Source organism: Castor canadensis, chromosome 11 (assembly GCF_047511655.1).
Source record: "Castor canadensis chromosome 11, mCasCan1.hap1v2, whole genome shotgun sequence".
In the NCBI taxonomy this organism is placed as follows: domain Eukaryota; kingdom Metazoa; phylum Chordata; class Mammalia; order Rodentia; family Castoridae; genus Castor; species Castor canadensis.
In genome coordinates this window covers 129,384,320-129,405,543 of record NC_133396.1, presented here as the reverse complement: position 1 = coordinate 129,405,543, position 21,224 = coordinate 129,384,320, and the positions used below count along the sequence as shown (strand labels likewise).

Below are 21,224 nucleotides of genomic sequence, written 5' to 3'. Positions count from 1 at the left end.
TAGCATATGTCAGCCTGTTTCTGAATGACCAGCTCTGGCTTAATCTTGGCAGTAGATTATCCTTGCTGTCCAAGTCTATCTCATGTCACAAGTACAGAAAGCACCTACAGTTCACTCCAGGCAGAAACCCACTACAAAATGACCTCTAGAGTATACCTGGGTAGGTAGAAAGAGAAGCCAAGCTTTAGCTCCTTCCAGAGAAGCATCTATCATTTTCAACCTCATGCACCAATAGTCAAAAGACCACATTGTTTTTGTTGTTTTGGGGCGGTCAGGGTTTCACTATGTTAGCCGACCTTGAGAGCCTTCTTCCTCATGCTGGGATCGCAAGTGCAGCACGCCTGGCTCGTCAGTTTTTTTTTTTTGCAATAGTGGAGATTGAACTCAGGATCTTGAGCATACCAAATAGGCACTTTAACACTTGAGCTGTGATCCCAGTCCTTCTGAGACAGGCTAACTACCTTTTTGCCCAGGCTGCCCTTGAATTTGCCGTCTCCTGCCTCAGGTGTTGGGATCACAGGCATGCATCATCATGCCTGTCATCATGTAGTTTTACGGTGGGTATAATAGCAAACCAGGTGCATCTCAACCACTTCTGCCAAACTGGAAGATTCAAAGCCTCGAGACCTTTGTCTCATTTTCTTAAGCTCTGTGTTGGCAAAACGAAGCAGGGAAACATATCAGTACTAACCTCCACCACAAGTGGGCAATTTTGCTTTGGGTTAACCTTGAGATAAAAAAATGAGTGCCAACTCCCAGGATGCTGCAGTGAAGCTGGAAAGAAGCCAATGTCCTTAAGGCTGGCAGTGAATCAAGTGGTAGAGCTCTTGCTTAGCAAGCCTAGGTCTTGAGTTCAAACCCCAGCATCACCAAAAAAAAAAAAAAAAAAAGAAAAAGAAAAAAAAAAAGCCAACATCATTTAGCTAGTCCAAATGTCCTTCTCCCAGCTAGAGGCTATGTATAAGCAAGCCCTTTATATAAGAAATCCCCCAGAGCTGGTGGAGTGGCTCAAGTAGTAGAGCACCTGTTAGCCTGCTAGCAAGCTGTGAGGCCCTGAGTTCAAAAACCCCGGTACTGCCAAAATGAAAAAAAAAAGAAATCCCCCAGAGTCTGATCTGAAAGGAAAAGCAACCAATGGTCACAGAGGTGAGAGGGAATTCCTTGCTCACCCCTTGGTGCTCAGTTCCCCAGTCTTTTTGTTTACCACTGACCCTCCTCCTCCTGGCTTAGGCTCTACCTCCCACAGACCTCACCAAGCTCAGGGAGCTGCAGGACCATCAAGATTTGGAAAACTTGAGTGTCAGTTTCTGTGTTTCATCTTCTTTCCCCACAGTTCAAAGTTTTCTGTAGAGTACATGCCAGCTTCACAATTAACAAAGTCATTTTTGGACAATAAATATTAGTCTGTCTGTAGTCACGTTGGCTATACAACAGAAGGTATAAATTGGAAGGCAAATGTATCTGGGTTCATTTCAGCATTTGATAGTGCACAAGATAGGATGAACACAGTAGAACTGGAAGAAAAAAACCCAAGCTTTGTCATTTACTAGTAGTGTAATTTTGGGCAACTAGCATTAACTTCAACATCAGCACATGCTAAAAAAGATAAGTGGTTACCACCTGGGGAGGAGATGGTTCAAATATATACCTGCTTCCCTTCCTCCCTCAGATAGACAAGCTACCTTGCCAAGGCTGCTACAATCAGCCTACACATGGAGAAAAGCTAGTGGGGCTTGGCAAAGGGAGCTTACATGAGGCAGGTGAAAGCTCCCTAAAGGCTAAGGCTTTATTTTAGTAGCAGTGTTCTTTTCATGTGTGGTGCTGGGGATGGAACCTGGGGCCTCATGTATGCTAGACAAGCACTCTACTACTGATCTGCACCCCCAGAAGACCCCCCTATGAAGCTTATTTTCTCCATGGAAAGTGAAGGCAGCTGGGATTCTGTTCCACTGTTGGAGGGTGGGGCTAAGAGTCTGGATTATTAAAAGGCCAAACCACTCTTACCCCAAAGTGTGTACTGGACACTTGTTTCTTTTTGGCCCCCAAACTTCCATCAGTCAAGGAGACATCAGAATTACTGCAGGGAAACTGCAGATGAACAGGAGTCATTCTTAAAGAGATTTAATTATCTTGAGTTGCATAAGAAGGGATAGTTTCTGCTACATCACAAACTTCTTTTTGCTGTTGTTCTGTTTTGTTAAAAACCCACTAGTTCTACCCACGTTCAGGTTTATGGCTATAAAATGTGGGGAAACAAGTATCAGCAACAGAGTAAGAAAAAGGAAGTAAGAATCTTCTGTTCACCAGGATGTCTTCTCCACTGCAGAACAACATTCTTTCAAAAGGAAAGAAGGGAAAAAGGTATGCGCTGTTGACCATCAATAACAATAGATGGAGTTAAAAAGGATCAGAAAAGGATCCCAGGAAAGCAGAACCTGGGTGTTCCTGACTTTCTCCTCAATTCATATACTAAAACTGACCCCCTATGAACCTTCCTTGTATTCCTTCCAACAGTTTAACCCTGAACCAAGTTTCCCTGACAATTCAAATATAATAAAGGTACCATTTCCACAGGGAGGACCGATTTGAGGATTGGGGTGATTCACCATGTTTGAGAGACCTTATGTAAAGAGCATGGCTCTATAGGCAGGTCCTACCTAGTCTTCGAAGACTCAGGGATTATTAGTGAGGCCTGGAGGCACATGGCCCACTTCAAAGAGCGGGCTACAAAAGAAGAATTCTCTTGTGTTTGCAGGCTACCATCCACTGCTACTGCAGCCTGCATGGGCAGAGGCAAAGGAAAGTGACCCCTTCTGGTTCTGCAAGCCCACGAGGAAGAGGGGCAGAGGCAGCTGTAGTCTATGGCTCTAAATAACCAACATTTAGTGTTATATTAGGACCAAGGATTTATTCCACAATATAAACGCAACATTTGATACAAGCTACCAAAAAATAGGGGAGGAAGAAAGGGGCAGGGTGAAAGCCAAAATACAGCTGTGGCAATTACTTACAGCGCAGTCTCTTTTCTACATCACTAGTTCATCAGTGACACTAGAAACTAGACATTTGCGTTCTGTACATTAACCAAATGCTAAAGCACCAACACACTGTTTAGAAGTTTGTTTTGTTTTTGTTTTAATTCCAGCCACTGAAACCAACATAGAAGTTATTGCTCAGATAAATAAACCTAGTCTACCAGATAAAAGAAAATTGGATAAAGAAAGAAACAAAAACCCCCAAAGTGAACAACTTAAAACCCCCCCGAGATGTGGTAACAGAGTAAACGAGAAAGATTCCTCCAATGAGGGTTTACTGGAATTTCTGGTGCCCCGTCTGGGCCCTGAAACTGAGCTGGACTCTTAAGCCGGTAAATCCCAGACAAGAGGTACAACGTCAATGCTGTACAGGAAAAGGTGCAAGCTCCAATGCCTTCCAAATTGGTGGGAAACCCCTGCAAAAAACAGTCAGCATTTCAAACCTCAACAACCACAAACAGCTCTTAAGGAAAAAAATACAAAAAGTGTCAAAAATTTTTTTAGTTGTTTTTTTCTTTTTTTCAAAGAGTTCTGGAAAAATGATCCCGTAAGGAATAGAAATAGCACCGTGTACAGGCTGGCTTGAATACCAGTCCTGTAGCTTTGCTGAGATTTGAGGAAATCTTCTGGTTGGAGTCCTGAATTACATTAAGTGGGGTATTTGTTTTGTTTTTACTTTCGGCTTGGTGCGTCCTTCCCAGTACAGCGCACACAGATGTAGTCTTCCTTCTCTGCCATCTCTGGAGAAACACCAACACAGACCTGATGAAACCACTGATTGCAGCTGCCATCACACTGGACCCAGTCCACCTGGTTACAAAGAGCAGGGAGATGGGGTATTCAGAGGAAAAAATGCCATTCAAAATTGGGCAGGCCAGCCTCAAGATATTCAGGCCGTTTGCCATTAACGGCCACTGTCCCACCACTGGGACTTCTGGCACAACAGCTAAGCCACATGAGTGTAGCTGGCCCACCAGCCAAAGCAACCGAGTCAAAGTCATTCTTCAAGTCGTGACTGCTTTGGGGTAAGACAGTGCTGCCCTGTGATAGTAAGCAAAAGGGTATTACATCAGCATCCCTCCCACCTTCTTAGCGCCGGGACGGTGAAAGCTGGAGAAACAAGAAAAGGAAAAAGGGAAGAACGAGAGTTTCTTCAAGGAAAGGGAGGAGACCCAGGAACGATGGTTAAGAGCAGAGGTATCAGTGGGGGGAAGACTGAGCAATCCATTCAGATCGGCTCAAAGCAGACAAGCAGAAGAGAAAGACCCAGCGAGATGAGGTCTAGCTTACAGGGTTTCTGAGTTAAGGGAAAGCACGTCCTCTATGGCCCAAACCTCACTGACCTCATCTCCTTCTGGCTGCAGGCAGCTCACAGCTGGACAGATGGCATCTTCATCCTCAGAGTCCTCCTGTTCAGAATAGGATGTGTCTGAGGGCAGGGAATGAGTTTCGGCAGATCGGACTAATTCATAGCTACGCTCTCTCTCTAATTTGAAATTGTTCAAGTCCTTGGGATGGCTCGGTTTGATTTTCTTCTTTTGAGGGGTCCGCATTTTTTTAACTCGATCCCACCGGTCACTGGAGAGGCCTTCTCTCTCCAGGCGTCTCTTCAGTTTTTTCTCAAGACTGCTGACTCCATCGCGTTTCCCTCGGCAGCAGTCATTCTGGACGGAAGATGAGAAAATTCAAGTTTAGCCTACAGACTGCCCACTACTAAAACTACTAGTCTATGGCAATACCACCCTGAATGTGCCCGATCTCGTCTAAAACCAGTAAGACTAAAGAAAATATGTGAATGAGGAATCAGATGGTCCCCCAGCACACAGTGACACCACACTGCATCCTAGCCTCTCCCCCAACTCCCCTCCAAGTCGTGCAGTACAACCAGTTTAACTTTCTTTCTTCCTCACTGTTGGTGCTAGTGAAGGAACACTAGAAAAAGGAAACCAACAACATACTTTGCCTTCAAATTAGCCAACTGGCACCAGGAAATGAAAGATGTCCAGAGATTCTTCTTTTCACCAATGCATGACTAATTGTGTAGATTCTAAGTGTCTGATCTAAGGTTCCTGAGGAACCAGGCTAGTATGTTCCTCTTCTTTAAAAAATACATAGTCCTCCCACCCCTTCTAGGAGGAAGGTCCATTAAATGAACATAATAACTATCATCTTCTACACAATTTGGTTTCACAATGAAAAATAAAACTCTAAATGCCATTACCAGTCCTCATGCTCTAACATGGCTTCAGTCGTCCTAGTAGATACCTATCGTGTGCCTCTATGGTAAGGGCCTTATGTTATATGTGACAGGTCAGTTAGTTTATAAGAACGAGGCAGCAGCAGTATATTTAAGTATGCTAAGAAACAGGACACTGTAGAGTATCCTTCAAGTCAGCATTCAAGACAGGTGTCTTCAGCCCTCACCCACACCAGATGTCTTGTTAGGTTCAACATTGACTCTGTTCTTTATAAAAAACAAAAAAAAGGCTATAATTACATTTCTATTTCTACAGTATTTCTCTTATAGGATAAAAATAATGCTGCTTCTTACTATTGTCACATAGGAATGATGAGAAGCACACCTTGAGAAACAGGAAAAAATAAATTAGTAACTTAAAACAGGATCCAAATGCAGGCCATAAGCCCCAGGTGCTGCAAGTCAACGATGTTCCTTCTCACTAACAGTCTTAAGAACAGAGCTGCAAGGTAGACAGTTTGCATCCTTTTGTGGATCAAAGATATCAGCCATCCGCTTCACCAAACTACTGAGGTGGAGTGACACTACAAAGTATAACATCAGTGGTAGACTGCCTGCTTAGCAAGTGTGAGGTCCTCAATTCAAACCCCAGTACCACCCAAAAAAAAGAAAAAAGAAAAGGTGTAACATTGTTTTCTCAGACACTCACCTTCTCACTGCTAGGTCTAACTGGTGAACTTCGGTCAGTTTGCTGAGCAGGGCTTGGCTTTGCAAGTAAAGTCTGGTAAAGTTCCTGAATTTCAGGAAGGGATACCTGGAGCAACTGGGCTTCCATCAACAGTTCATTCACTTCTGGAGTGATGCCTGTTACAAGACCAGACCCAATTAAAATGATGACAAGAGTATTTCACACAAGCACAGAGACTTCCCCTCATCAAACTTCCACCTTTTCCTTCTTAAGGTAAGTATTCAGTTCAAGTTAAGTTCACTTAACGTGCCGAAAGCTACACTACACAAATAGAACCCAAACTACATTTCCTAAGATTTCTGGTTACTAGGAAGTATTTATTCCACCAGAATTCTCTCCTTGCATCTAGCTAATACAGAAGATAGCGCCCTCTGCCAGGACAGCCTTTACTAGAAAAATCACAGAAAGCAGCAGCTAGCCCAGGGCAGGAATGCTTTGAGTGGATGAAGAACTTGGTCACGTCACTAGACACACACTGAGCATGTGACTAAGGATCAAGACTCCGTTGCAGCTTTAGGCAGAGCTCCTGGGGTAGTCATTTAGAGGTAAGAAAAATGAAGGAAGGTCTCAATGTGGATTATTTTCAAGATCCTGTAAACACAAGTCTCTTAAGTACTGAAACAAGGGAGCACATGACTTAGCATCTGACCTAAATACACGGTGCTTAATTAATGAGTTGGCATAGGATGAACCTTTTTATCCCTGGGAGCAAATGAACAAGGCCTTCCTCTCTCTTTCCTTCAAATATGGTCCATCACTGCCCTAGATTATCTAGCAACTGCACACTAGCCTGCATCCTGCATTTAAGGATGAAGTTCTTTATGGAGCCTAATCATATATTACAAAGACCTAGTGCAAGATGACCCATTGCTGTTAGCTCCCACAAATAGTAGAAATAATCAAATACAAACCACGAAGGGGAATACAACTCCGTCCAGTAGAGAAGGGAGAATGTAAATACGAGGTTCTGTTGTCCCAGTCATCAGGCAAGGAAAAGGACGTTGTGCCAGGAGGTTGAGATACCTAAGAAGAAAAACATCTTCTAACAAGGTCTTTTCAAGACTGAAATTACTCCTAATGGCCCAATGAAAGTAGCTTCTCAGGCAGGCAACCAGAAGACAGACAGACCTGCTTTTCCCAAACTGAAATGAGTCCCCCTAGCATCTTAGAACTGGCCAAGCCGGGCGCTGGTGGCTCACACCTGTAATCCTGGCTACTCAGGAGGCAGACACCAAGAGGATCATGGTTTGAAGCCAGCCTGGGCAAATAGTTCATGAGACCCTATCTCGAAAATACCCATCACAAAAAGGGCTGGCGGAGTGGCTCAAGGTGATGGCCCTCAGTTGAAGCCCCAGTACCTCAAAAAAAAAAAAAAAAAAAATGAAACAGGAAACTGTCCAAATCAACCCTCCAGAAGACCAAGCCTTTAATCTTCCCCGTTTTACTTGGACTGATTTCAGACCATTGGGAAATAAGCCATTTTCTCTGTGTGAAAACAAATCATACAACCTTTTAATCCTTATGTAGTTCTCCTTATTAAAGATTACATTACAATGAACACAGGCATGTACCCCTTTGAGTAAACCAAGTAAGGATCTGTCAGAAATCATTGCCTCTCTCTCTCTCTCTCTCATACACACACACACACACACACACACACACACACACACAATCACATACCCCTTCTTCAGTGTTTTATTAAAGGAAACAAGGGAAACCTTTTTCTGATCATGAAGTAGTAAATAACAGTTGCACCCTTTCCCTTTTTGGATAAAGGGAAACTCCTAGCACGTTCTGGGTAAAGAACACAGTGATTCCGCTGTAGGCTGTCCAAACAGCTACAACGCATCTATGCAGCAAAAATTTAATTGATCATCTGTTCTGTGCCAGGCACTGTATGTCAGAAGCCTGGAAAGAAACAAAAATCAAGAAAGCAATGACAGCATTTTCTGGTCCTTATTTCTCATCTGCTGAACATTTAATCCATGCGTCTGTATTCACATGGCACAGACTTGTGCTGGCATCTCTCTTTCTATGTCTGTGCAGCGCTGGGGTTTGAACCCAGGCCTCATGCATGTTAGGCAAGTATCTACTACTGTCATGTCTCTAGCCCCAAAGGTTTTGTTTTGTTTTGTTTTTGTCTATGTTGCCCAAGACTGGTCTCAAGTGATCCTCCCACCACAGCCTCCTGAGGAGCTGGGACTATAAGTGTGCACTACCAGGTCCAGTTTGTGATTACTTGATAAAAAAAATATGTACCAGATTTGAAAAATCAAATTAGCCTTATAAAAAGACTGAATATTGCTATTTTAATTGTGCTTTCTTTACATTCTCTGAAGCCATCTATAAAAGACAGAAAACTGCCCACCCATCCCAGTAATGGTTAGAAGAGCCTAGCTTTTGGCAGAAAAACCACAGATAGCATGAAACTCATCCTCTTTGCTCTGAAGCAACAACACTCAAATACTTCCAAATACTATTCTTCCTTAAAGGTTAGATAGAAAACAAGAGGTTGTCTTCCTTTCTACATAATGACTTACAGAAGAACAAGTGAGGGACGAAATGTTTAGTCAAGCAAAAGTTATACATATGTTAAGTATTACACATGGGCTAACAGACATAAAAAAGAAGAAATTATCTATAAATATGAAAAGGTGAGCATGTACTCTACAGAAGCGGAGTGGCTAAGAGACAGCTCCTGTTAGGTGCAGAAGAAACTACAAGGTCACGGCAGATGTGCATGGCCCCTGAGGTGGGAAGCAGTAGACAGGTGCAATGAGTGCTGATGATGGTAACCGGATTACCAAGGAAACAGCGACACCAGACAGAGCTATATGTCAGGAGAAAGGCACAGAGCTGAACGGATGCCAATAACCTGCAAAGTCCAGGCTCACCTTGTTTGTCTCTGACATCTGTCCTGCTGAGGCTTGCCATCTGCTATATAACAGTCCTGAGCCCACTCGGTCTTGAACAAATTTTAGATTCCCTGACGAAAGTAGTTGTTGGGCTCTGTGTTGCCAGTTCACGGTTCTTTCAATCATATACCGAAGTGCATCTCCCTCAGGAAGGCGAACTCGGATACGCTGCAGGGAGGCCAGAAGGGGCAGAATTTTCTCTAATGGAGGCTTCTCTGACCTCCGACAGTGGGGACAAAGCCAAATTCGGGGGCTTTGTGAAATACTGGGTACTGCCACACAACTAGTGTGGAAAGCATCCCTGCAAAGTTCGCATTGGATCATGGGAGTCGCTGGAGCCTTCTGACACAGGCAGACCTTCATTTCCACATCTTGGGCAGGTGACAGCAGTTTCCCTTCATTGGCAAGTCTGAGAGACTGCAAAGCTTCCATTTCCCTAAGGCGAGCTTCCCCAAGCGTTGCCATCTGAAAGGGAATAGCAAGGACAATGTCATGGAGAACTCAGCCTTCTCCCAAAACTCAACATCTTCAAACCCGGGCTCTGCCTCACATTAAGCTGTGCAAATGAACTGGGTAACACATTCAGCCACGGCTAACCCTGCATACGCTTATAAACGTGTATAAAATGGAGACGACAACAGTGCACACCTGACAATTAAATGAGAGTTGTGAGACAGAACACACTCTGCCTGGGACACAGCAAACACAGTGTTAGCAAGCACTTCCCATATGCCACTGCTCAGAAGTCCAACTTCCTCATACATTTATCTCCTAAAATTTTACTTCTCTGCAAAGATGCAGACACTTTACGCTGTGTGTAGATCACTTCTGAAGCTCTCCACTTATTTTCAGTTCTGTTAGCTTTTGTGTTCTTCTAGAAAGGTACTTGAAATAGCAAAGTGGCTCAGAGCAGGCACTACACAGCAGTAGTCTATGCCTCTCATTGCTCTTCACCACTAGGGTCTTTCTGGGTGTGCTGGACATTAATGTCATGAAGACATTAAACAGAAACCACTTGACCAGATTCATTCTCCCTCCCACAACTATACTATAAGATCATCACAAAATCAGATACTCTGCAAGGTTGTCTTTCTGTGCAAAACTGCAATGTACTCATACATGAAGTATTTCCTCTTTATTAAAGAGAACCAAGTCCCAGGAAAGTGCTAAGTTCAGCTAACCTGTATAAACAAGTTGAAAACACTCATAAACAGAATCAACCCTGCAGTCTCAAGCTGCAGTGATACTGAACGTATTTCTCTAAACACCATTTACATAGTCCATAAATGGGACTTTTACATGACCAGACCAAGCTGCTACTACTGCACTCAAGGCACCCCATAAATAGGCAAGCTTAGGCATTAGATTTATTCATTTATGCACCATGAAGTAACAGCAGAGTGGCAGATTCAAATCAACAGCCACGTCAGAGTTGGCCACTACCAACTCAAACTTAATGCCAGGCTACACTGGCCAGTCCACAACAAAACGCTAGCCCACTAAAGCCCTCCTCTGTCATATCACTGAAAGAGAACAGATACACGGGGAAACATGCATTTTATTTTAAATGGAGCTTTATCCTCCAGAAACAAAAGCTAGAGGCCAAGAGACTTACTCTATTTTCCCAATTGTTTCCATGCCCTCAAAATGTGATTGTCAGTTAAAATAATTCCCAATGATCATATCCAGTCAATCACAAAAGCTCAGGAAGCTACAAAGGAACCGAGGGGATAAGGTCCCCTGCCCATCTTCAGATCTACCGTGATTCACCAGATGAGCGAACCTGAGTCATAGGCCAGAAGGAATTTCCCGTTATTTTTTTGGATTAGGGAAGAAAATCTATGAATAAGGGATTCAGGAAAAAACAAAGATCTACAAGTAAATTAGCAAAAAAAACCCTTTGGTATATTAAAATAAAATCTACGTATTTTATAGATGAATGTAATTTTCAGCAATATATATATGGGCTCCATGATAATAAGGTAACCTCCCCCTTCCAAAGCGTGAGATGGAATGCAAGTAACTGACCTTTCAGGGTTAGAACCCTGGATGGATGGATGGATGGGTAGGTGGGTAGGTTCTAACAAATCAAGACTAAGTATAGCAGGTGTGTTTGTGTGTGTGTGTGGTGCTGAGGTTTGAACTCAGGGCCTGGCGCTTGCTAGATCTCTACCACTTGAGCCAAGCTGCCAGCACCCTGTATAGGACATTTATATAGGAGCCCATGGACTAGATGGGTACAGACTAGAATCTACCTAAGATACGATATGCAAAGTTTCAAAAAGACATGTGCATTTCAAGAGAGGACTAACACTTTCAGTTAATCTTTATGAAAATTAACCAAAAATATAATAGCAAACCAAACAGCTATCTTAAAAACACAGAACTACTGCTCAGGTAGTAGAAATGTACAAATATACCCCAAAGAAATGACGTGTCAAAATACACATATAAATCAAGGCAAACCCATGTCAATCACAAGAGCTCAGGCAGCAACAGATTGGGGGAAGGTGCCCTGACCCAACGATGAACCCATTCAGTCTCATTCTACCAGCAAGTACATAACAACCTCTTGGTCAACTGTGAACTGTCTATACAATGGTGTCCCTTAAGATTGTATTGTCTACTGCAGCCATATTAGCTTATGTAAGTACACTCTATAATATTCACACAATAACAAAATTGCCCTAATACTGCAGTTCCCAGGATTTACCTCATCACTAAGCGACATGGGACTGTATTCCACTCTAGGCGGGCAATACTGTGCCACTAAAAGCATTCAAATCACATAGCAGTCTCCTTTTCTGTCCGGACACTGTGCTCACTAAGGGTTGGCTAGACTCTGCTTATCTTGTTGAAGATGATACCTTGAGTCAATAGTAATCACTACTAAATGCAGGCCAGATTCAAATAAGTACTCAGTACATTTTACATTTACTTTTTGTTTGTTTGTTTTGAGATATGGTCTCACAATATAAGCCAGGCTGGCCTGAGACTCATGATCCTCTAGCCTTGGACTCCTGAGTGATAAGATGGTAGCTGTGTGCCACCACGCCCAGCTCCAGTGTCTTTTAAGTATATTACTTATTACTGGAAGTTAGTAAATTAATATTGCAGTTTTACCTGTTACCCTTGATAACCTTAAGTCAGCATTTCTGGATTAACCCACAGACATTCTAAGTCTGCAAGACTCAAACTGGGAGGCCTACCTTGAATCTCTGCACCTCTAAGCATTATTTATTCTTTTTCTTTTTTGCACCGTTAGGGTTGAACCAAGGGCCTTGTGAATGACAGGCAAGCATTCTACCACTGAGCTATATCCCACCAGCTCTGGCATATTTCATTTAAATCTATTAAATATGACATCTTTAAAAACCAGTCTTTCTACTAAAACTCAGCTTTTCAAGTTATTCTACTTGCCTTTCCAATATTCCTACAAACCTGGAAGAGTTAGAAATTTCCTCCCCAACAAAAGAGAAAGGAGAAGAAAAAAATCCTACTACGCACAGCTGAAGCAGTCTCTTTGCTTTCAGTTAAAGCCCTCTCCAGGTCACTCAGGCTCTCTAATTTGGTGCTTTTCTTCTTTCCACTTGACAAGGGCTCCTTTAACTTTCTCTGTTTCCTTTTCAATCCCAAAAGGCCAATATCACATCGAGGACACAGCACCTAATGTAGAACAAAGTACAATGCTGGTAAAAAGGATTTCAGATAAAGCAGAACAAATAACTCAACCAATAGGAAGGATGTACATTTTCTTAGTATCCAGTACTTTCTTCGACGCATGCAGCCCTTAGGGCAGGAGACTCAGAGCAGGCAAGTAGGCAAGGCTCACTCACAAGAGATTGGTTTTGATTCCAGATTCAATTCAGTACGTAAAAATGTAGCTGGACGCTAGTGACTCACACCTGTAATCCTAGCTACTTGGGAGGCTAAGATCAGGGGGATCACAATTTAAGGCCAGATTGGGCAAACAGTTCAAGAGACCTCCATCTCCAAAATAATCAGACCAAAATGGACTGGAGGTGTAGCTCCAGTGGTAGAGTGCCTGCTTTGTGAGCATGAAGCCCTGAATTCAAACCCTAGACTCATTAAAAAAAAAAGTAAAAATATGATATATACCAACTGATTCCAGTGATAATGCAATAAGCATGCTTAGCATACAGAAAATATAAAAAGTGCAGCTAGGGTCAGGCATGGTGGTACACGCCTGTAATCCTGGCTACATGGGAGGCAGAAGTGAAAGGATTACAGTCTGAGGCTAGCCAGATCAAAAAGCATGAGACCCCTCCTGGAAAAATAAAGCAAAAAGGGCTGAAGGCGTGGCTCAAGTGGTAGACCACTTGCCTAGCAAGCATGAGGCCCTGAGTTCAAACTCCAGTTCCACCAAATAAAAAGGCATAGCTAAAGCACTTATGAAAGGTAAGTGAGATCATGTATCAGGGTAAATTCAGGTAGAGAAGCATGATCAAGTAATATAGAGAACTTCACCCAGTAGGAAAAAAAAGTTCTTCTTTAGATACTGAATGTATGCAGAAAAATTTAAAAGGTGCTAAAAACAACTCACAGAACAAGATCTATCAATGATGCTACCTTTGCTTGGGATGGGCTACATGGCTTTTCAAGCCGGGAGACCTAAGTTCTTGCAGATGAGCTGGCTGCACACTTACCTCCAAAAGAGAATATGGAGAATTCTCAGTCAAGAACGTGTTAGCAGCACATTCTTTCCAAACCTGAACTTCAGCTATTAGTAATTCCAGTCTTGGCAAAGAATTCAGATGTACTGGGATAGATCGGCCTCTTGCTACAAGTTCTATGAGTGTGTCTAACACTGGCACACGTCCTCCAGCCTAATAAATTAAGAAAAATTATAGCAACTTAGAAAGAATACTTACACATAAAACAGTAAAAGCATAGTTTGGACTGGTCCATGATCGATGGGACAATTCAGATCACTCCATGAACTCAACATGTTAAATTAACAGTGACAAAACTTGCCAGCTGACCAACAGTGGTGGGAGTAGGAGCACTATTTGTTCATTCACTTAACAGCCAGAGAAACCTACATTGTGCTAAGCTCCAATGGATTCAAATGTTAATATGACATACATTGTGGCTCCTCTGTTCTATTTATACCCTTTTAAATTCACTCATCACATTGGTCCCTATGGATAGTTTGAAAAAAATTTAACAAAAATAAAAGTTCATAGCCAGGTGCTGATGGTTCATGCCTATAATCCTAGCTACTCAGGAGGCAGAGATCACGAGGATCGCGGTTCAAAGCCAATCTGGGCAAATAGCTGACGAGACCCTATCTTGAAAAACCCTTCACAAAAATAAGGTTGGTGGAGTGGCTCAAGGTGAAGGACCTGAGTTCAAGCCCCAGTACTGAGGAAAAAAAAAAAAAAAAAAAGGCTGGTGGAGGAAAAAAAAATCCCATTAAGGAGGCTTAGGGACATAGTAAATACTTTCTTTTTCTTTGGCTTTCTAAGGTTATCCTTATTTACATAATCTCCTACAATGTTTCTTTTTTTTTTCCCTATTAACTACAACAGATGATGACATTTCGTTGCAATAATTTGTCCAGAACTCTCCTATTTGGTATTTTTCGTTAGCCAGTGGCTAACACAAATATCCAGAAAACCACAGTGTTTCATTTCTAGAATCTGAAGGATCGAATGAAATAAAACTTGAGACTTTTCTTCTCTTGGTAGACCTACTGGTTTATAATAGAGAGATACATACTTTTTTTTTTTTTTTTTTTTTCTGGAGGAAGCGGGGAAGAGTGGCTGTTGAGATAGGGTCTCACTATGTAGCCCAGTCTGGCCTTAAATTCACTATCCTCCTGCCTCAGTCTCCAGAGTGGGATTATAGACATGTACCTCTATGCCCAGCTCCCATCAACCACTATTCAAATTAAGTTATCCAGCTAAAAATTGGGTAAACATAAAAGGCATTCTTTTGGTACCTTAGTAATGCTACAAGTGACATTCAATGCTCTTTTTAAAACTTATATGCAAGTCACTAAATAAACCAATAACAAAGGGCCACCACAAACACTTCATGATAACTACTTGACTATGGGAAGTTTTCATTTTTTTGTAAGATCAGGAAGTTGGTTTTGAAAATTCTGGGCCTGTGGCCTACTTTAGCCATGTTACTGTACATGGTATATTGACTGATCCTACTGTACCTAAGCTTCTGCCCTCCAAGGCTGATAAGCCAACAATAAGCAATCAGACATATCAAAGAGTTTTAAAAACTGCACCTTTTCTCACAACTTCGTTTTTAGCTTTTTTCCCCCTTTTATCTGCAACCAAGGATTCAAGTTTGCTATGGAAGAGCCTCCCTCCCCAGCAACCCAACCATCTCTTGATGGTTGAATGATCTCTCCTGAGCCAGCTTGTTAGGTAACAGCTAACAAGTATATCCAAAAAGGCTGAATAGAATCAGTAAACTAGTCAACTCCAAAAAACACTGAATATGTATGGTGAGAAGAGATTCAACACATTACCCTTTATAGCTTTTCAGTTACTGCTCTTCATCAATACCCATTCAGGACATTTGTTTTTACCTACCTGCAGCCCCTCTACATCTTGAAGCCAGTCTCTGGCTCTCTGCACTGAATCTTTCAAAGCTGCACCATTGGGCAGATACGCAGGGATTTCCTCAATCTCCTTTACTGCGGTAGCAAGGCTGCTCAATGAATGCCTTGGTCTGCAAAAATGAAGCACAAAGACCTCTCAGCATTTTAAATGATGGTTCATTTTCTTATGGTTACTAAAAAGACAAGAAAAATCATTGCAAAAAAAATTCAGGATGGTAAGTAAGTCTTTGCAGCTGATACTAATTACTAGGTAGCTAACTCGTTTCAAACGGCTGTCTAAAATCTCAGAGTGATCAAGATAAAAAGCAAATGAGCAATGGAGCATTCAGGTTCTGCTTGTTCCTGATTTTACGATGGCGTTACCACAAACTTCCATCTGCATAAGGCGACTTAACTTACGGACGGGTAATTTCTTCTCTGGTAAATGAGATACACTGTGAAGACTCACAGTTTTACTAGGAAAATTAAAATTCTCTACAGTATTAACTCAAAGCACAGCACCAAAAAATCTGTCACCCTCTCTGCTCAGTGACTACTGTTTTGGGATTATAAAAGAGTGTCTAAGCCTGGCATCATTGGCTCACTCCTGTAATCCTAGCTACTCAGGACTCAGGAGGCAGAGACCATGAGGATCATGGTTCAAAGCCGGCCAGGCAAATAGTTGCCGAGATCCTATATCAAAATAAAACCATCACAAAAAAGGGTTGGTGGAGTGGCTCAAGGTGTAAGCCCTTAGTTCAAACCCAAGGAACCCCGTCCCCCTGCCAAAAAAAAGTCTACAACCTACACTTTTTAGTGCTTTAGGTTGTCAACTAGACTAACAAAGTCTGCCACATAGAAAGCAAGCTCAGGAAAGGCCTCATGCTTTCCTCCACCTCAGCTGGCTAGCCTATGTCCAGTTAATCTCTCAATCACAGGTTAAGTACCCTGATTTACTAAGCAATAGCACAAATATATAGTCCTGTGTCTACTGAAAATTAATCTGCATATCTTCATTTTACAGCACAATGCATATTAACTCTCAGCTGTTTCTCTGTAAGAATCCTTGGGACCTCATTTACTAACTGTAGATTTAAACAGTTCCACCCATTTGTAAACTTTTTTCTTCTCTCAAAGACCATATTCTGGGATCCACAAAAATTTAATTTAATCTTAGCCTTGGAAAAGGCATGTCCATTTAAATCATCCATCTCATAATTAGTAAAATAAGAAAATATTAATATTCTTTACCCAAGTTCCAAAGCAGACCCAAATGCCTCAGTGCCTTCACATGTATTCTACGTGTACAATGATAGCAACTGAACATTTGCCAAAATGCCTATTGTTACCAAATGACTTGCCAAATGCCAATCCGACCTTCCCCAGGGGAGAGGTGTAAGTCTGCTTTCTTACCTGGCCTTGAGGAGACTCTTGGCTTTGTCATCCCAATGCTCTGACACTGTCAGCAGTTCTTGTAGCCGGGCCATGGCTTTCTCTACTGCGGAATATGGGGCCAGTCCCACCCCAAGGTCTATGAGACGTCTCATATCATCTAAAGTCAGGGAGCTGGGCTCTAGGCAAGCTTGCTGCACCTCTTCTAGCCATCGGGCCTGCTCCAGACGGACACGCATCTCAGCAAGCTGCGGAAGTTCAACATCAAACTCGAAGCTGACATCAAGCAAGTCCTGCAGCTCAGCAGCACTAGGCATTTCCTCAGAAAGTAGTTTCTGACTATGCTGCTGGAAATCTTCTACACGATTCAAGAGATCCTAAGAGAAAACAAATAAGCAAACACAGAAGTGCAAGTTGGCTAATCAAAACAGTAATTTCAGTCATTGGCTTCTTTCAGACTTAGAATCTTAAGCTCATCGTCAATGTTATTCTCAGCCATCCACTTGATTTTAGTAGCAATATGGGTAAGTAAGGTAATACATAAGAACTAGCTGTTAGTTACTTTCATAGTAAAATTTTCAACTTTCTCTCCCCTCTGTTGGCCTATTTTAATGTCTTTTTACACACACACATCACTCACCACTCAAAGTGTTGTTTAAAATATCTGAAAATAAATACACAAATTGTCCACCAAAGAGGACTACTTAATAATGTCAATTCAGTTTATTTATAAGGTACAGGATTACCACAGTGCTCCAACACAGGCTCCAATGGTTACCTTTAGCAATGGCGTTTGACTGAGAACACATGGAAGAGCATATAATTGTGTGACGAACTGTCTGAGTTCATTCACTGTCAGCTGGTTTGGGGATTTTCCTCCACCAGATCGGTATCTATAAAGACAAGGGCCCAAGGAAGCTCTATGAGAACATGTGTTCACCACTCACAGGTTCTAGTGTCACAAGAATCAAGCATCAAAACCCAGGCACAACAGGTTTCCCAGTTTAGTGCCACAGAGCCAAACTCAAACATGCAAAGTACCCACCTGGTTTGCCTCTTGCCATTAAGCAACTGCTGGGCAACAGAGGCACACTTCTCTGCATCCTGTGTGACCAAACGAAGGTGACGCAAAAGATCATTGTCTGGGAATTTCTTAATTTCTGATTCTTCAATTAAAGCCTTGAAGCTGACGAGACCTGATAATTTAGAAAACAGTCACCTTTTCTGTCCTCATTATAGTAATTATTACTGTTATGAAATTGAGGGGAAAGAGTGCATTTGTCACTTCTTATCCATAAATGTAACTTAAAAATTATTATAGTGTTCTAAACCATTAATAAATTTGCTCATCTGATTTTTTTTTTTTTTTGGAAGGGGTTCCTGGTCAAGGCAATTTTAAACAAGAGAGTTGGTAATGAATGTGGAAGCGTTAAGGTCTGATGGACTTAAGATACACAAAAAACAGGTGTCAGTGGCTCACACTTGCAATTCTAGCTACTCAGGAGGATCACAGTTCAAAGCTAGCCCTGGCAAACAGTTCAAGAGACCCTATCTCAAAAAAACCCTTCACAAAAAAGGCTGGTAGAGTGACTCAAGGATAGGCCCTGAGTTCAAACCATAGTACCTGCCCCTCACCACCCAAAAAGAAAAAAAAGCAACCAATCTGTAAAAGAAAAACAAATATAAATCTTATTATGTTCTGATCCACTGCTCTCCTACATTTCCTTCTGTAGTTGCCAGTGACTGTTGTACTCAGAGACAGTGATATTCCTCCCTTCCCCTAAATGAAAGGGGGAGTGTTACCTGTTCGGCTACAGAAAGCAAAGCAAGTGAAACTGTGAAAGAGATGGCAAATGGTAACTTTCAAAGGTAATGACAAGTGCCAGGGACCACTTTGGTTAGAACTAAGAAGTGATAAACCAGCATTTCAGAGACTCCTAATTTAATGTCCCAATGCTGCCTTCTGCAAGATCTCCCCCCACCCCCTTTGTACCAGGGCCTGAACTCAAGACCTGTACCTTGAGTTACTCCACCAGCCTTTTTTTGTAATGGTTTTCTCCAAATAGGGTCTCAAGAACTATTTGCCTGGGCTGGCTTCGAATAGTGATCCTCCTGAGTAGCTTGGATTATAGGCGTGAGCCACCAGTGCCTGGAAAGATCTATTTTTAAAAATAGAATACATAAATAAAATGTTATTCAGCTTCCTAACAGTGAAGATTTTGTTAAATAAGCCATCTTGCACAATTATAAAGACTTCACTTTGATGTAAGGGGATCTGACTCATCCACCCTTGGTTTTAAAACCTCCACCAATGCTCTGGAGACCTGGACAGAGGAGCTAACCAAGGATGGAACCAGGCTGTAGTCATTAATCTCTTTTGCTGATGGCTTGAAGTGGGCTGCATCATAACCAGTCCCATGTGCCACTCAGCAAGTCACACTTCGTGTACTACGTACTTTTCTTCTTGTTGATCTTTGCCTCCAAAGCTTCATTCACATTCAAGGCCCATTCGTTATAAGACTCTGCTCGAAGCTTCAATGCATTCATCATGGGGTAGAGATCATCCAGAGTGTACCTGTACCTGGAAAGAGAGCAGCCAGCCTTGAGACACATGGCTGGAGAAACTACATGTTTCACATTTGACATTTCAGCCCTGAGCTTTTATGAAACATTTAGTGCTTTCCAGCAGGGAAAATCATTCCTTGTACTTACCGCAGTTTATATTTATAAGGAGGACAGGAACACAATTCTCTCACATGATGCAGGCAAACAAGCAGAGCAGGTTTACAAGAGCAGGAGATGGCAGACATGAAGCATGTAGTTTTGCATTTTATACACTGCCGCTCGTCATCTGGCAATAGCTCAAAATCCATTCTTTCCGAATCAATTACTCCCTACAATAAAATGTACTTTAGAGACTTTCAAAGGATAATATAATCTAACAGCCTTGAAGACAAACATGAAATAACAGTTGAGTTTCACTGTTAAAAATGTATGGAATACAAAGTAACTAACAATGGCCCAGCAAACACCAACACGTTCACCTACTTCATTTGTATAGGGAAAATATCTTTTTGGCCATATGTTCAGCCATTTTGATCTGAATATGAAAACAGTTATTGATAGGACTATAACACTAAGATTAGCTGTCTTTCCTACTTTAAATTGGCCTTGTCCACATTTTAAGTACAGACAAAAGCAAAGAAAACATGTATGCTTTCTACTGCTGAGGAAATACTTATGAGTATCAGAGTGGTGTTGTGGGAGAAGCTAAAAAAAGCCATAAAAATAGACCTCAGGTGGCACATGCCTGGAACCCCAGCAACTGGGAGACTGAGGCAGGAAGATCCTGAGTTCAAGGCCAGTATGGGCTACATAGTGAGTCTGAAGCCAACCTAAGGTACACAGTGAGACCCTGTCTCAAAAAACCAAAAAGCATAAAAAGGAAAGGAAGGAATATAGGGCAACTGGGAAAGATGATCATGCAGGAATTGTGCATTAAATGATCTCTCACCCTCACATGAAAAATCATCTAAAACTGTATCATTAGCTATCGAACAGGGCAGAAAAACTGCGCAACAGAAGAGACTTGAGTCATTACAAAGCATTTCCTAGATGAAAGACTGTCAAGAAAAGTAAGGTCCTAAACCAGTACATTTCAACTGTAGCTTGTAGCACCTGACTTCTAGAAGGCCTTTCTGGGATGTATATTTTGTTACTCTAAGTGAAATTCCACCCATCTCTTCTCCTAAGCTACAACCAGGAGCTAAGGAGATGGACTTTTGGTCCAAATCCAAGCTTTAGGCCAATCCTGGTTAGGTTGGTTCATGAGCCATCAGGTTCCTTTGTTTTATTTTAATTTTTTGACCATTTTATTTCTGACAATTATATGGACCAACCAAGACAAGGAGTTAAAAAATGCTAATGAATGAATTTTCCATTTTAAATCTGGAATTGATCATTAAAAAGGACTTTATGGGATGGAGATAGTTGAAATTATTTGTTTAAACTAAGATTAGGACTAACTCTATGGGTTATAGCTGAGAATGAATCATATAGTTTATACCCAATTTTAATTTGCAAATTCCACATCTGGAGAAAAAAATCTAGTTCTCAAAGTTGCAAAAGTTAGCTACCATTATTGATGTAAGACCTTGGTTAAGTCATTTAAATCTTTTAGAAAGGCTTCCCCCAACTATAAACTATCAGGGGAAGGTAGATATCCTGTTGTTGAACCATATGGGCTCCAGATAGCCAATATTCTGGTATTCTACCAAAAGAGTCACATTTAAGGACTAAAAAAAGAAAAGAAAAAAAAAAAATCAATGAGACTACTTGCAGATATGGCTGTTCT

At 41.7% G+C, this 21,224-nt stretch overlaps 1 protein-coding gene across 1 annotated transcript in view; it reads right to left on the bottom strand.

Moving 5' to 3' along the window:
* Positions 1-2,888: 2,888 nt before the first annotated feature.
* The window catches only part of Kdm5b (lysine demethylase 5B), a 71,335-nt gene continuing 52,999 nt past the window's right edge, over positions 2,889-21,224 (bottom strand). The window contains exons 15-27 of the mRNA XM_074048624.1: positions 19,583-19,764; positions 19,327-19,451; positions 17,916-18,066; positions 17,649-17,763; positions 16,892-17,247; positions 15,471-15,609; positions 13,563-13,742; positions 12,403-12,561; positions 8,875-9,360; positions 6,892-7,003; positions 5,942-6,096; positions 4,379-4,699; positions 2,889-3,845 (exon numbers count right to left, since the gene is read on the bottom strand). Coding sequence (XP_073904725.1) covers positions 3,708-3,845; positions 4,379-4,699; positions 5,942-6,096; positions 6,892-7,003; positions 8,875-9,360; positions 12,403-12,561; positions 13,563-13,742; positions 15,471-15,609; positions 16,892-17,247; positions 17,649-17,763; positions 17,916-18,066; positions 19,327-19,451; positions 19,583-19,764 — 2,619 coding nt within the window. The 3' untranslated portion in view covers positions 2,889-3,707. The remainder of the gene's footprint in view (positions 3,846-4,378; positions 4,700-5,941; positions 6,097-6,891; positions 7,004-8,874; positions 9,361-12,402; positions 12,562-13,562; positions 13,743-15,470; positions 15,610-16,891; positions 17,248-17,648; positions 17,764-17,915; positions 18,067-19,326; positions 19,452-19,582; positions 19,765-21,224) is intronic.